This window comes from Phocoena phocoena, chromosome 5, assembly GCF_963924675.1.
Source record: "Phocoena phocoena chromosome 5, mPhoPho1.1, whole genome shotgun sequence".
Classification (NCBI taxonomy): Eukaryota; Metazoa; Chordata; class Mammalia; order Artiodactyla; family Phocoenidae; genus Phocoena; species Phocoena phocoena.
Window position 1 is genome coordinate 58,164,505 of NC_089223.1, and position 13,290 is coordinate 58,177,794.

Genomic DNA, 13,290 nt, shown 5'->3' on the forward strand with positions numbered 1-13,290 from the left:
CATAGTAAAATTCTTTCATTCATTCAACAATCATTTGGACACTGGTTATTTCTTAAGGAAATAAAGACAAATGTTATATGTGGCTCTTGCGCTCAGGAATCTCACATTCTACTAGTTGGTATTGCGGGGGAGGGTGCATAAAGGCAGGTAATACTAATTCAACAATGCAATCATAATAACAGAATGTATATGAGGTGTTATTGGAATATAGTACAGGGGTAATAAACACCTGGAAATTAGGTGGGAAAGCAACAGAAAGTAATAATAAGTTGCAAGTTAAAAGATAAGTTGAGGGTGACTTGGGAAGATAAAATTCTGGTGGGGACTGGCGGGGAGAGACAGCCAAGAGGATGCTATATAAAAAGCGAAGTCTAAATAATCATGGTTTGGGAAGACAGGGCACTAAAGGCAGAACAGAAAGAAAAAGCACATTTTTCTATCTTCAGAATTCAATTTGGTACCTACATAGCACAAATTGTGTGTCTGTACATATTAAATATATATATCTAGTTTTAAAAAAATAGAATATCTCTACCTCTACTTATAATTTCAACAATTGTTCCTTCAGTCTAAATGTTCATTTGTTATTTAACCAAAATTTGAATTTCTAATAGTATTATGCTAAAGTCTGGGGACAAAATGGTTCCCAATAACAGGACCTTACGTACTAGAAAGCGAAGAGCTATTAATAAATTAACTGCACAAGAATTTGATTTCAGTTTTTTTTGAGGGCAATACAGAATCCCAGTGCGGTAGAGTAGTTTAAAGGCATTTTAACCTGGTATATGAAGTTAGGGAATAATTTAGGAAATACTTCTCTGAGAAAGAATGTGTAATCTGAGATGAAATAGAAAAGAGGGAATTAGGTTGGGATGAGGGCTGGAGTTTCCGGGCAGAGAGAGCAGCTTTTAGGAGAGGGGGTGGGGGGCAGGGAGTCTTAAGGGTGCTGCACAAAGGGCACTTGTCACTGGGGTTTAGGCAGCTGGAGAGGTAAGCAAGGAGCAGATTGAGTAGTCTCACTTTGGAAGTCATGACGACGATTTTGGAAAATTGTGTTAAGAGTGATGTGAATGGGGCTTCCCTGGTGGCACAGTGGTTGAGAGTCCGCCTGCTGATGCAGGGACGCGGGTTCGTGCCCCGGTCCGGGAAGATCCCACATGCCGCGGAGCGGCTGGGCCCGTGAGCCATGGCCGCTGAGCCTGCGCGTCCGGTGCCCGTGCTCCGCAACGGGAGAGGCCACAACAGTGAGAGGCCCGCGTACCGCAAAAAAAAAAAAAAAAAAAAAAAAAAGTGATGTGAATGTACTGAAGAGTCTAAATAGGAGTGGTCTAATCACTCTTATATTTGAAATCAAACTTAGTAGAATGGATTTAGAGGGTTCGGGAGTCCATGAAAGGAGACCTGCTGTGAGGTCTACTGCCACAGCAGTAGAAGAAGCTGTTGTGGATTAAGGGTAGTAGCAGTGGAGAAAAGAGACAACTGGCCTGATGTGGGAGAGATTTACAAGTACCCTGACAGGCCTATTATCTGATTGGACGTGTGAGGGGAAGGAAAGGGAGGCACCAAGAGTCATCTCCAATTTTCTTGTTGTTAATGGCAGTGGTGGCATCAAGTGGACTCTCTCATAGTCACTGTGACCTCAAGGTTCAAGCTCAGTTCAAAGGTTGCCTTCTCAGACCAGGCCTTCACTAACCATATTCTTTCCACGGGCATCCAGAAGCTACTCTTCTTTCTGATTGTCCTATTTATTTCTCTCACCACTGTTATTATTATCTTATTTCCATACAGAAATATACACATATCTTGAATCTGCCTCAAGTCTTCTGTGCAAAGAGGCAGGATTGAAATAGTTACTTCATATATTCTAGCTTAAAGACATCATTACAATGTCTATCTCTAACATTTCTTTTATTCTGCTTAAGTTATTTCTCAGAAGTAAGTACATGCACACTGAGAAATCTTATGAGTTTTGTGAGGATTAGTAAATTAATGCCTGTATTGAAATGGTGGGATTATACCTAGGGCTTCAATAGGGGAGGGGAAACCCTGCAGTTAAAGATAATAATTATGAGAGAGATGGATACTATTTGCATTTCAAATTTTGACACAAGGAAAAACAGTTTTCTTTGAAATAAGCTTTGACATTTTATGGGATTTATTATATCAAACATTAATCAGGTGTCAAAACAATTCATGATGAAGTTGCTCATATTGTTTAAGTACAAAGCTACCATTTCTTTGAAAGATCTGCCTATTTTTTCTATAAATCTGAGTCAAGTAGGTATATAAACAATAAAATGCTTCTAGCTTACAACTGAATGTAGGCTAAATGAGCCTGAAGATGTGGAAATTCCACTAACCTCTGATCAAATTAACAAGCAATTTACTTTCATTCCATAGTAGATCTACAGAGGCTAAAAGAATGGAGAAATTAAGATCTGGGTGACAGGATTCAACCAGTCTTCCAGAGCAAATCACCGGCTTATTTTATACTGTAAAACAGAAACATCATTTCTAGATCTTCACATCCTTCTTTAGAAAATGCAGGAAGAACCTTATATTATCTCAAAAGCTGTCAGTAGTTTGTGTGCAAACAAATGAAAAGATATTTCAGTTTGCTAGAAATAAGAAGACTATTTCCCAGTAACAATTCAGGCATATCTTTTTCATATAATTGTTGGACCAGGTAATGAAGTAGGAAGCAGACCTTACTTTACATGTAAATAAATACGGAATGTCTTCACAACTTTAATTCACAATTTCCAACTGAAAAAAAGACAGGAGGGATTATAAAGTGCAATGAATTCTTCAAAGGTATGCAAAATAGAAAGTATAAACTCCTTTTTGACAACACGAGTCCAAGCTAGAGGTCAAGCTGAAGCCAGAGACTATGATTTCAGCAAACAGTCATTAAGAAATGTGAGAAAACAGGATATTTTACCACATATGTTAGAGAAGGCAGAGCTCTAAACTAATTTGTTGGCTTCCAGTATGACCAGAAACATATTTTTAAAACATTAATTCGAAGACATATGTACCTAGTCTCACTATCTATTTAATCTATCTTTGTAGCCATTCATCTGTTTATCTTTGTACCTACCTTTCTGTCCACCCATTCATCCACCCACCCAACCACCTACCGATCTCTCTTTCCCTCTATGCCCCTACACTCCACCACTGCACCTTTTTGTACAACTTTTGCTTTTCACCTTCTATACAAATTATTAAATCTCATGATTATGAAAGTATTCTGGTCAGTTTGTAACAAATTTTTTCTGCCTTTAAAGGCTTACATTTTCTCTAGTGAAATGTAATCTATTCTTTAATATCACTCAAAATTTAATCTATAATTTCACCAGTATGTAAGGGGCCTAAATTCATTTGTGAGTCAGAAACCATCAAGATTCCCTGCTTGCTTTCTCTCTCCTGGCCTGACTGTAGAGGAGAAAAACATTACTCATTTCTTAATGAAAATGAAAATTTAAGGTTTGCTTTTTCCAACTAGAGTAAGCATCCTGATCCACTTATTTGTGTATACTTGCTGTCTACAGTGGTGCCTGACATACAGTGTGTGAATAGTACCAATAACAAAATGAAAGATCCTCCCATAGGAAAGATGCCGTGACGGCGATCCAGATCCAGGGTAGTCTTTTCTTTAAAGCCCTCAGGAATTTCCCACAGGCACTATAAAGCCATAAGAGATGGGCCTCATGTTCCAAGGTACGTTCACCCACAAACTTGCAGAGGGAAAACTGAATACACTGTTTAAATGAGAGAATCGCCCCTTCTTTTCTTTTTTCATCTATGCTTTTATTGCGGGTAACAAGTGTTACTCTATTTTAAAAGTCTGAACCACAATGAGCAGAGGAGGGAAGGAACAAATCATTCCGGATACCTATTTCACTTTTACTTTTTCACACTGGCATTAACAAACAAATTAAAGAAAAGCAGGGAGGTCAGAACAGAGGAAGGAGGATGGAACAAGGGAAAGGGAGGAGGGGTGAGAGAAGGGAAGCAAAAACTGTGAACTCTGCTGGTTACTTTCCATTTGCTAATTCAAGGAAGGCCTCTTTCCATCCTCCTCCATCCTTCTCTCTGCCCTAGGAGGTGGACTTACATGATGTTAGTAAGAGCACCCCTCTTCTCTGGCTTTTGTTTGGGTTTGGCCAGTGGTGAGGCTGGGCAGGTGAGGAGGCTGGAAGAGGTGAGTGGGGGAGATCAGAGTATTTATTCCCCTAGATCTTTTCTGAAGAGTTGCCTGCGGCTAGGTTGTGTCTCTTGTCTATATAGGTCATCTTGCCTCTCAAGGATACCCTGTTACCAGTTTTCCGTCATTCCATTGATCTGGCAACCAGAGGCCTGGGGTTGGGAACAGCTCCATCCCTGTTACTAGCTCTGGGTTCCTCTCAAGCCCTTGCAGTTCACCTCTGCTCCCACAAATGCCACTGTAAACAAACCCTCTTCAAAGGTTCCATCTGTTTGTTTTTGGGACTCAGGTCCTGAGGGAGTAAATGAGCAAAGGGTTAAATTCTGTGGAAGATGCTTTGGGGAGGAGGGAGAGAAAATAGGGACAAATAACTCTGTGGACAGTGCATACAAATTCTCTCTCAGAAGCTTACAATGTGAATAGTTAAAAGTGTTAGAGTTTTGTGGTAACCTGTTCAACTATCATTTATGTTTAATGAATAGCAAAATAGTTGGAGGTATAAGTAAAAGAGTAGAGAGAAGTGAAGAGAGACTAGGTAAGTGGGTGTGGGATATAAAGGCCATCATGATCTATTCACAGTGTAGCCAGTGTTGTGGCTACATGTGACATGTTGATAAAGATAGACCCAGCTAAACACCAGCTCCAGCACTGACCTGGCAATAGTTACATAAGCCAATTCACAGGGCTCAAAAACCTCCTCTTATACTTTTGACAATTCTATAAATTTATAAGTAATCAAGCTAAGGTATTATTATAAATTCCAACTCTCTAAATTGAATAATCTTAATATAATTATAATACAACATAATTTTACAGGTGCTACAGGATTACACAGAAATGCTCCAAAAGAACGGAACATACTTGCTATAAAACAAAAACATTCCATCCCTAAATCAAATGGGCAAGAGCTGTCTGCTCTTTGCAAGGAATTGTGCCTTTTGTCACAAGATTAGCAGGTCTGCAGAGGAAAGAAAAGAATTAAGCATCATTATCAGTTAAAGTCACCAGTAATTTCTGCAATGAAATAGGCCAACCATATTCAGGAATTATCACGAAAACACTCACTTTCTAGGTGAATTATTACTGAATTAATATTAACCCCCAGGCTTAGTATGTAGGGAATATTTTTTAAAAGTCGCTAATGTAAGGAGATATGCTACTGATCTTTTAATCTGATCACATCCAGGAAGAGTTACTTGCCCTGGGGTCTGAGCTACATTGTAATAAAATCAAAGGACATAAAAACTGTGGCAGGAACAGTACTGAAATTGGAGAAGCATCATTATGAATAGCAACAAGTATGGAGATGCACATGTAAGAGGGTAACTGGAGTCAATATAACCACTGTTCTTCCATGATTTAGGGTAAATAGATGGTTATGGCTCATCTGCTAAAGAATCTACTGGGTAGATATTTATGGATTATTGAACAGCATATTATTGAGGATAAGTCTGGTTAAAAACAAATAGAGAAAAGAGCAAATGGCACAGAGAGGCTTTTAGTAAGGCCATCATTTGTAATATTTCTCAGGAAAAATCTCTTTCAGAAATTCCTCAGCATAGCTAATGTAACATAGAAGGACTCTCCATTTTAAGAGTGCATAAATCCGCACAAATTGCTATAATAAGGATTCATCCCATAGCCCTTTTGGCATAAATGCACATCTGGTCTCTGTTTGCAATGAAATCAATTCAAAGCCCCACAGTGCATTAATAATAAAAATGTTCAACATATTGCAACCAAATAAGCCCTGCAAATTTGAGTCTGCAAGATTCTGTCACACATGTGTATACTTTTAACACTGATAAATGATTAGGTTACAGAACATTTATCAAATGGATTAAGATTCCAAAGGTAGACTTTTTTTTTTTTGGTAATTATTATTTCCACAGGAAAATCCATATGTATATATGCTAGAAGCTTTTGCTTGCTTGATTTATAATACCTCTTGGACTTTTATATCTGTAGTTCACAATACCATAAAAATTTTATTAATAATAAAATTATCATAAGCAATACTGCCTGGCTTAGAGGAAGTACATGGATTTCCCCTTTAAGAACAACAAAATTCTAGAATTAGCTCATAGCATATTAGGCTTGTCATTAAATTTTAAATTAAAATAAAATGGAGAATTTTTTCCACATTAATTTAAAAATTATTGACTATTTTGTTTTCAGCAGTTATAATCAACAACAGAGGATCTAGATCTGGCAAAGCCTTCCTTGTCAGTGACACGATTTACCTTCTGTGTTATATGGCTGACCCAAGGAGAAGAACAGTTGCTAAGGTCTGGTCCTTGGGGATCCCAGATTCCATCAGGAGCCAGGCATAGATAAGTTGATACTCCTAAAATAATGAGAGAAATAGGTCTGTTTCAAATGTTCAAACCATCTTTCTTATAATGACTTTATATCCATAATATGTTCAAATATGAGCAAAGGTAAGACTATTATCATTAAACTGAGGTAATGTCTATTAAAACACCATGTACGGTGCCTAGCAAGCAACTGGCATTAGAGAAACATAATATAACAAACACTCAATGTTTTTAAAGCATTTGCTGACAACTATACCAGGTACAGGGAATAACTTCATGAATTAGATGAATGTGGTACCTGACTCCATGGGGCTTACTGCTTGAGTTTTCAGAGGCAAGGTAGCGGTTGAGTCTTAAAGGAATCAGTTTGCAGGTTTTTCAGGAAAACAAGGTGGGTAAGGGCATTCCAGGCAAAGGAAAAATATGCCGTCTTTGGGAATCATCAAGTGTTTTGAATTGAGGTCTACTGGGTAAGGGAGTTGTATTTAATGGAGTTGGAACGGCTGGCAGAGCCAGATCATAAACGCCCTTGTCTGTCATCTGTAGGTGATGGAAAATCAATGAAGACCATTACGGAGAGGAGACAAATGGGCTGATTTAGGCTGTAGAAAGATAACTGTGGCAGGAGCATGGAGGATGAATTTCAGGGAGTGATATGGAAGTTGTGAGGAAGCTATTGCAATAATTCAGGTAAGAAAAGACTGTGTGGGCCTTGAACAGGGGGCACAGCAGAGGGGACAGAGAAAGGGTAAAAAGAAGACCACAGAGTAAGCACAGTCACCTGGGAGGGAGGGCTTCAGAAGGTTTCCTGTAAATCCCTTTCTCAATTTTCACAGAACAAGAACGACATATTTCTGTAGTGCTTTGCAGTCTGCAAACTGCTTTCAAATAAAGTATTTCACTAACCTCTACAACAAACATCTGAAGAAAGGGGGGCTGTTGTTATTTCTCTTTTAGAGATAAAGGAACTGAGGTCCAGAACTAAGGGGACAGCGCTAAGAGAAAAGTTCAAAATGTTTTCTGGTTCCAATACCACAGAAAACTCTGGAACTAAATATTGTGCCCCTTCGTAAAGGGAAGGAAGATCTCAGAATATTTTTAAACACTTTGATGAAAACAAATTAAATGTGCACTTTTATATATCTTCTTATCTTCCCACCACTTCATATACCATGGAATTCAGAAGGACATTTCCACATTGAAACTTTGTTAAGACAAACCTATTGAAGTAACCAAATCAATAACACCCAAAATCACAGCCCCCGACAATGCTAGTCTAGTGACATCTATTATGCATTTGTTTTATTTACACATTTTATGCAATAATGCAAATTTTATGCAGGGTGTCAAGTATTAGTTTTATGAAGATCAATATCTGTAACAATAAGATATCAAACTATTTCTGGCTTAAAATGGTAAATAATAATATGGTTACCATTTGGTGATATTATGAATCACATCAGCGTGGGGGGGGCAGAGAGCTGTCTAGTTCTTGACTACCTCCTAGAGAAAACAATGCAGGATTGATCTCTCTAGTGGATGCTGTGTAAGAGGAGGTTGGCTCCTGCCAGCATCATCCCTGACTATGTATGTCAAGAGGCTCCAACTATTAAAGGACAGCTATGATGACTGGTAATAAAGGATAGTCAAATATTCTCTTTTGTTAAATGTTAGGTAGTTTCAATGATCATCTAATACAGAAGTCCTTGATCTAGTTTTCTGCAATAAACATTTGACAATTGGTGACAAGCATGAGAACTAGCTCCCACCAATCCAGTGATTCACTCTGGGCTGTTGCATAGGTGAGCTGGCCCTTTGGAGTAGCTGGGACATCCATAGCTTAATTATAACTTGACCTCACAGCATGGGTGAAAACTATTGATCTCACAGGTATTCCCACCAAATTCTCACCTGTGACTTCTTCAGGTTGCATTCTCAAACTCTGAAAATACTTGGCTATAAATTGTAATTTAGCTGAGTCCAGAATTTAATCAAATGTTAAGTAACAAAACTATGTTGTGACCAAAAAAAAAAAAAAACTAGGAAAGCAAGCCAAAGTAACAATACACTTTTAGCTCAGCTTTGTAGGACAGACTTACCTATAGTTCCTGCAGGGCACGGCTGCTTTGCCATCTGTCCTTGACGGGTCTTAAACCACATGATTTCTCGAGCTTCCACAGCCTCACAGCTCTCTTCCAGAGCTGGAATTTGGGACGATCCTGACAGAAGGTGTGTGGTAATGTCGTCAAGTACCTCAGCTGCTGGAGATGGGGTGCTGGTATTCCGGTTTCTTCTTCCTGACACCGATGGGGTGGTACTCCTGCCTGGGTTCCAAGTTGTGGTCCGAAGGGTGGTACTGGTGGTGGTGCTTCCCGTGCCAAGAGGTCCTGCGGTAGAGATATCTGAAATAAAATTCAGAAGAAAACGCCTATAATGCTTGTTCACAGTAGGACCTAAAAATGTCCAAAGACTTCAGAAGTCATTTTTATTTGACAATTCAAGGAGCCTTAAACATGGGAAAAATAAGCCAATATCAAAATATCAGAGTGCTACTTGAATATCAAGACAGTCGTTTGACTAATGCTAAATGTAGGCTTGTTTCTGGTTTTTCTCAACTTCAATTACAGAAAACAAAGTTACAGCACAATTCAACTCTTCAGTAAGCTTTAAGAAGCTTCAGGCCTTTTGGACAATTAGGGGATTAAAACATTTAAAGCCCTCTCCTTAGAATCTTCAAATTTGGTATAGGAAGGGAGAGAGCTATATACAATATTTTTTCCTCATTAACTATAACATGAATTTCTAAAGATGTAGCCAAAAAAAAAAAAAATCAGAAATTAAAGTGCTCACAAGCTAAAAGGTAAAGAGCAATTCTGAGTATAATATCTTAACATGAATTCGAGTAGCATGATTTACTCTGATGCTCTTAAAACAGACCCATTGTGTCAAAACTTTCAAACTTCACATTAGTAACTTCCAATTAGTGTTCATAAATTATTTTCTAACTAGATTTTTAAAGTGGCATTTTCCAATTTCCAGATAAAAGTGGTTAGGTTCCTTGATCAGATATTAACAGGTTATTAAATCTATAATGTATACAAAGGAATGTCTTAATGATACTATAGAAATAATCACTGCAGAGAATACCAGGCCTCCACATACATACACTGCTTTCCTAACTGTAAGATTAGAAACTACTCTTAACCTCACTTACTGGCAATAAACAGTGGGGGAACTGGCTCTGGTCAGATTCAAAGTTGCACAAGTTTAAGAAACTGAAGGGAGAGCTATGCTGAGCCTCCTGTTGTTTGTCATTCATAGTCTGCTTTACCATGTCATCAATTAGACTTTGCTGCCCCAGAAGAGATGGCAAATCCATCACAGTGTATTTGGTGCATAAAATAGAATAGAGATGGCAGAGGGAGGGTCTATGAATTTTTCAAACACTTATTTATTTTTTAACATCTTTATTGGAGTATAATTACTTTACAATGGTGTGTGTTAGTTTCTGCTTTATAACAAAGTGAATCAGTTATATGTATACATATAGCCCCATATCTCCTCCCTCTTGCATCTCCCTCCCACCCTCCCTAACCCACCCCTGTAGGTGGTCACAAAGCACCCAGCTGATCTCCCTGTGCTATGTGGCTGCTTCCCACTAGGTATCTATTTTACATTTGGTAGTATATATACGTCCATGCCACTCTCTCACTTCGTCCCAGCTTACCCTTCCCATGTCCTCAAGTCCATTCTCTATGTCTGTGTCTTTATTCCTGTCCTGCCCGTAGGTTCTTCAAAACCATTTTAAACACTTATTTAATCACTGAAATTGTAGTATTTCTGAAATGATACTATTTGCTATTTTGTCTTCTTGCTTGTTCTTCTGTTTCCTCTCCACTTCTTCCTCCATTTTCTCTCACGTTCCCTCTCCACGTGAATGGTAATGTTCATAACTACATTTACTCAAAGTTCATACAAGAAACCACAGTATCCTTCTTTCCCCTTCTTTTTTCTGTATACACCATATCACCCAAATTGCCAAGTCTGGCAGATTCCATCTCTTTTAAAAAATTTCTTGGAGACCTTCAACATGGCAGAGGAGTAAGTTGTGGAGATCACCTTACTCCCCACAAATACATCAGAAATACGTCTACATGTGGAACAACTCCTAAAGAACACCTACTGAATGCTGGCAGAAGTCCTCAGACCTCCCAAAAGTCAAGAAACTCCCCACGTACCTGGGTAGGGCAAAAGAAAAAAGAATAAACAGAGACAAAAGAATAGAGACAGGACCTACACCAGTGGGAGGGAGCTGTGAAGGAGGAAAGGTTTCCACACACTAGGAAGCCCGTTCACTGGCAGAGAGAGGGGTTGGCAGGTGGCGGGGAAACGCTGGAGCCACAAAGGAGTGTGCAGCAACAGGGGTGCAGAGGGCAAAGTGGAGAGATTCCTGTACGGAGGATAGGTGCCAACCAGCACTCACCAGTCCGGGAGGCTTGTCTGCTTACCCGCCGGAGTGGGCGGGGTTGGGAGCTGAGGCTTGCGCTTTGGTCACAGTGCAGGGAGAGGACTGGGGTTGGCTGCGTGAACACAGCCTGAAGGGGGCTAGTGCGCCACAGCTAGCTGGGAGGGAATCAGGAAAAAGTCTGGAACTACCTAAGAGGCAAGAGACCATTGTTTTGGGGTGCGCGAGGAGAGGGGATTCAGAGCACTGCAAAAATGAGCTCCAGAGACAGGCGCGAGCCGCGGCTGGCAGCGTGGACCCCAGAGACGGGCATGAAAGGCTAAGGCTGTTGCTGCAGCTGCCAAGAAGCCTGTGTGCAGTCACAGGTCACTATCCACACCTCTCCTTCAGGGAGCCTGTGCAGCCTGCCACTGTCAGGGTCCCGTGATCCAGGGTCCCGTGATCCAGGGACAACTTCCCTGGGAGGACACACGGTACGCCACAGGCTGTCGCAAAATCACGCCAGCCTCTGTCGCCAGAGGCTGGCCCCGCATTCCGTACCCCTCCCTCCCCCTGGCCTGAGGGAGCCAGAGCCGCCTAATCAGCTGCTCCTTTAATGACATCCTGTCTGAGCGAAGAACAGATGCCCTCAGGTGACATACATGCAAAGGCAGGGCCAAATTCAAAGCTGAACCCCAGGAGCTGTGCGAACAAAGAAGAGAAAGGGATATTTCTCCCAGCAGCCTCAGGAGCAGTGCATTAAATCTCCACAATCCACTTGATGTACTCTGCATCACTGGAATAGCTGAATAGACAATGAATCATCCCAAAATTGAGGCAGTGGACTTTTGGAGCAAAAGTAGACATGGGGTTTGCTTTCTGCATCTAATTTGTTTCAGGTCTTATGTTTATCTTAGTTTAGTATTTAGAGTTTATTATCATTGGTAGATTTGTTTATTGATTTGGTTGCTTTCTTCCTTTTATATATATATATATTTTTTTTTTTTTTCTTTTTCTCTTTCTTGTGAGTGTGTATGCTTCTTTGTGTGATTTTGTCTGTATAGCTTTGCTTTTAACATTTGCCCTAGGGTTCTGTCTTTTTTTTTTTTTTTCTTTTTTAGTATTGTTTTTAGCATTTATTATCATTGGTGGATTTGTTTTCTGGTTTCATTGCTCTCTTCTTTCTTTTTTTTTTATTACACTAATTTTTTTATGTTTAATAATTTAAAAAATTTTTTAATTTTAATAACTTTCTTTTCTTTCTTTCTCTCTCTCTCTCCCTCTGTCTCTCTCTCTCTCTCTCTGCCTCTCTCTCTCTCTCTCTCACTCTCCCTCCCTTTTCTTCTCATCTTTGTGGCTGACAGGGTCTTCGTGCTCCGGCCAGGTGTCAGGCCTGTGCCTCTGAGGTGGGACGAAAAGAGATCTCCCGGCTGCACATGATATCAAATAACAAAAGCTCTCCTGGAGATCTCTATCTTAACGCTAAGAGCTGGCTCCACTCAACGACCAGCAAACTCCACCGCTGGACACCCGATGCCAAACAATTAGCAACAAAGGAACACAACCTCACCCATTAGCAGAGAGGCTGCCTAAAATATAAAAATGTCACAGACACCCCAAAACACACCACTGGTCATGGTCCTGCCCACAAGAAAGACAAACTCCAGTCTCATCCACCAGAACACAGGCTCCAGTCCCCTCCACAGGAAGCCTAGATAACCCACTGAACCAACCTTCGTCACTGGGGGCAGACACCAAAAACAATGGGAAATATGAAGCTCCAGCCTGCAAAACGGAGACCCCAAACACAGTAAGTTACGCAAAACGAGAAGACAGAGAAATATGCAGCAGATGAGGGAGCAAGGTAAAAACACACCAGAACAAACAAATGAAGAGGAAATTGGCAGTCTACCTGAAATAGAATTCAGACTAATGATAGTAAAGATGATCCAAAATCTTGGACATAAAATGCAGAAAATATAAGAAAAATTTAACAAGGACCTAGAAGAACTAAAGAGCAAACAAACAATGAAGAAAAACACAATAAATGATATTAAAAATTCTCTAGAGGGAATCAATAGCAGAATAACTGAGGCAGAAGAACAGATAAATGACCTAGAAGATAAAATAGTGGAAATAACAGCCACATAGCAGAATAAAGAAAAAAGAATGGAAAGAATTGAGGAAGTCTCAGAGACCTCTGGGACAACATTAAATGCACCAACATTCAAATATAGGCGTTCCAGAAGAAGAAGAAAAAAAGAAAGGGATTGAGAAAATATTTAAGAGATTATAGTTGAAAACTTCCCTAATATGGGAAA

At 39.8% G+C, this 13,290-nt stretch overlaps 1 protein-coding gene across 29 annotated transcripts in view; it reads right to left on the reverse strand.

The window, feature by feature from the left end:
* Positions 1–13,290, reverse strand: part of ADGRL3 (adhesion G protein-coupled receptor L3) — a 571,254-nt gene that overhangs the window by 163,509 nt on the left and 394,455 nt on the right. For 20 of the 29 annotated variants that reach the window (XM_065878047.1, XM_065878033.1, XM_065878042.1 and 17 more), the window contains 2 exons: positions 8,625–8,927; positions 6,451–6,554 (listed from right to left, as the gene is read on the reverse strand). In XM_065878047.1, the coding sequence (XP_065734119.1) occupies positions 6,451–6,554; positions 8,625–8,927 (407 nt within the window). The remainder of the gene's footprint in view (positions 1–6,450; positions 6,555–8,624; positions 8,928–13,290) is intronic. The other 9 variants (XM_065878031.1, XM_065878027.1, XM_065878045.1 and 6 more) reach the window with 1 other exon arrangement.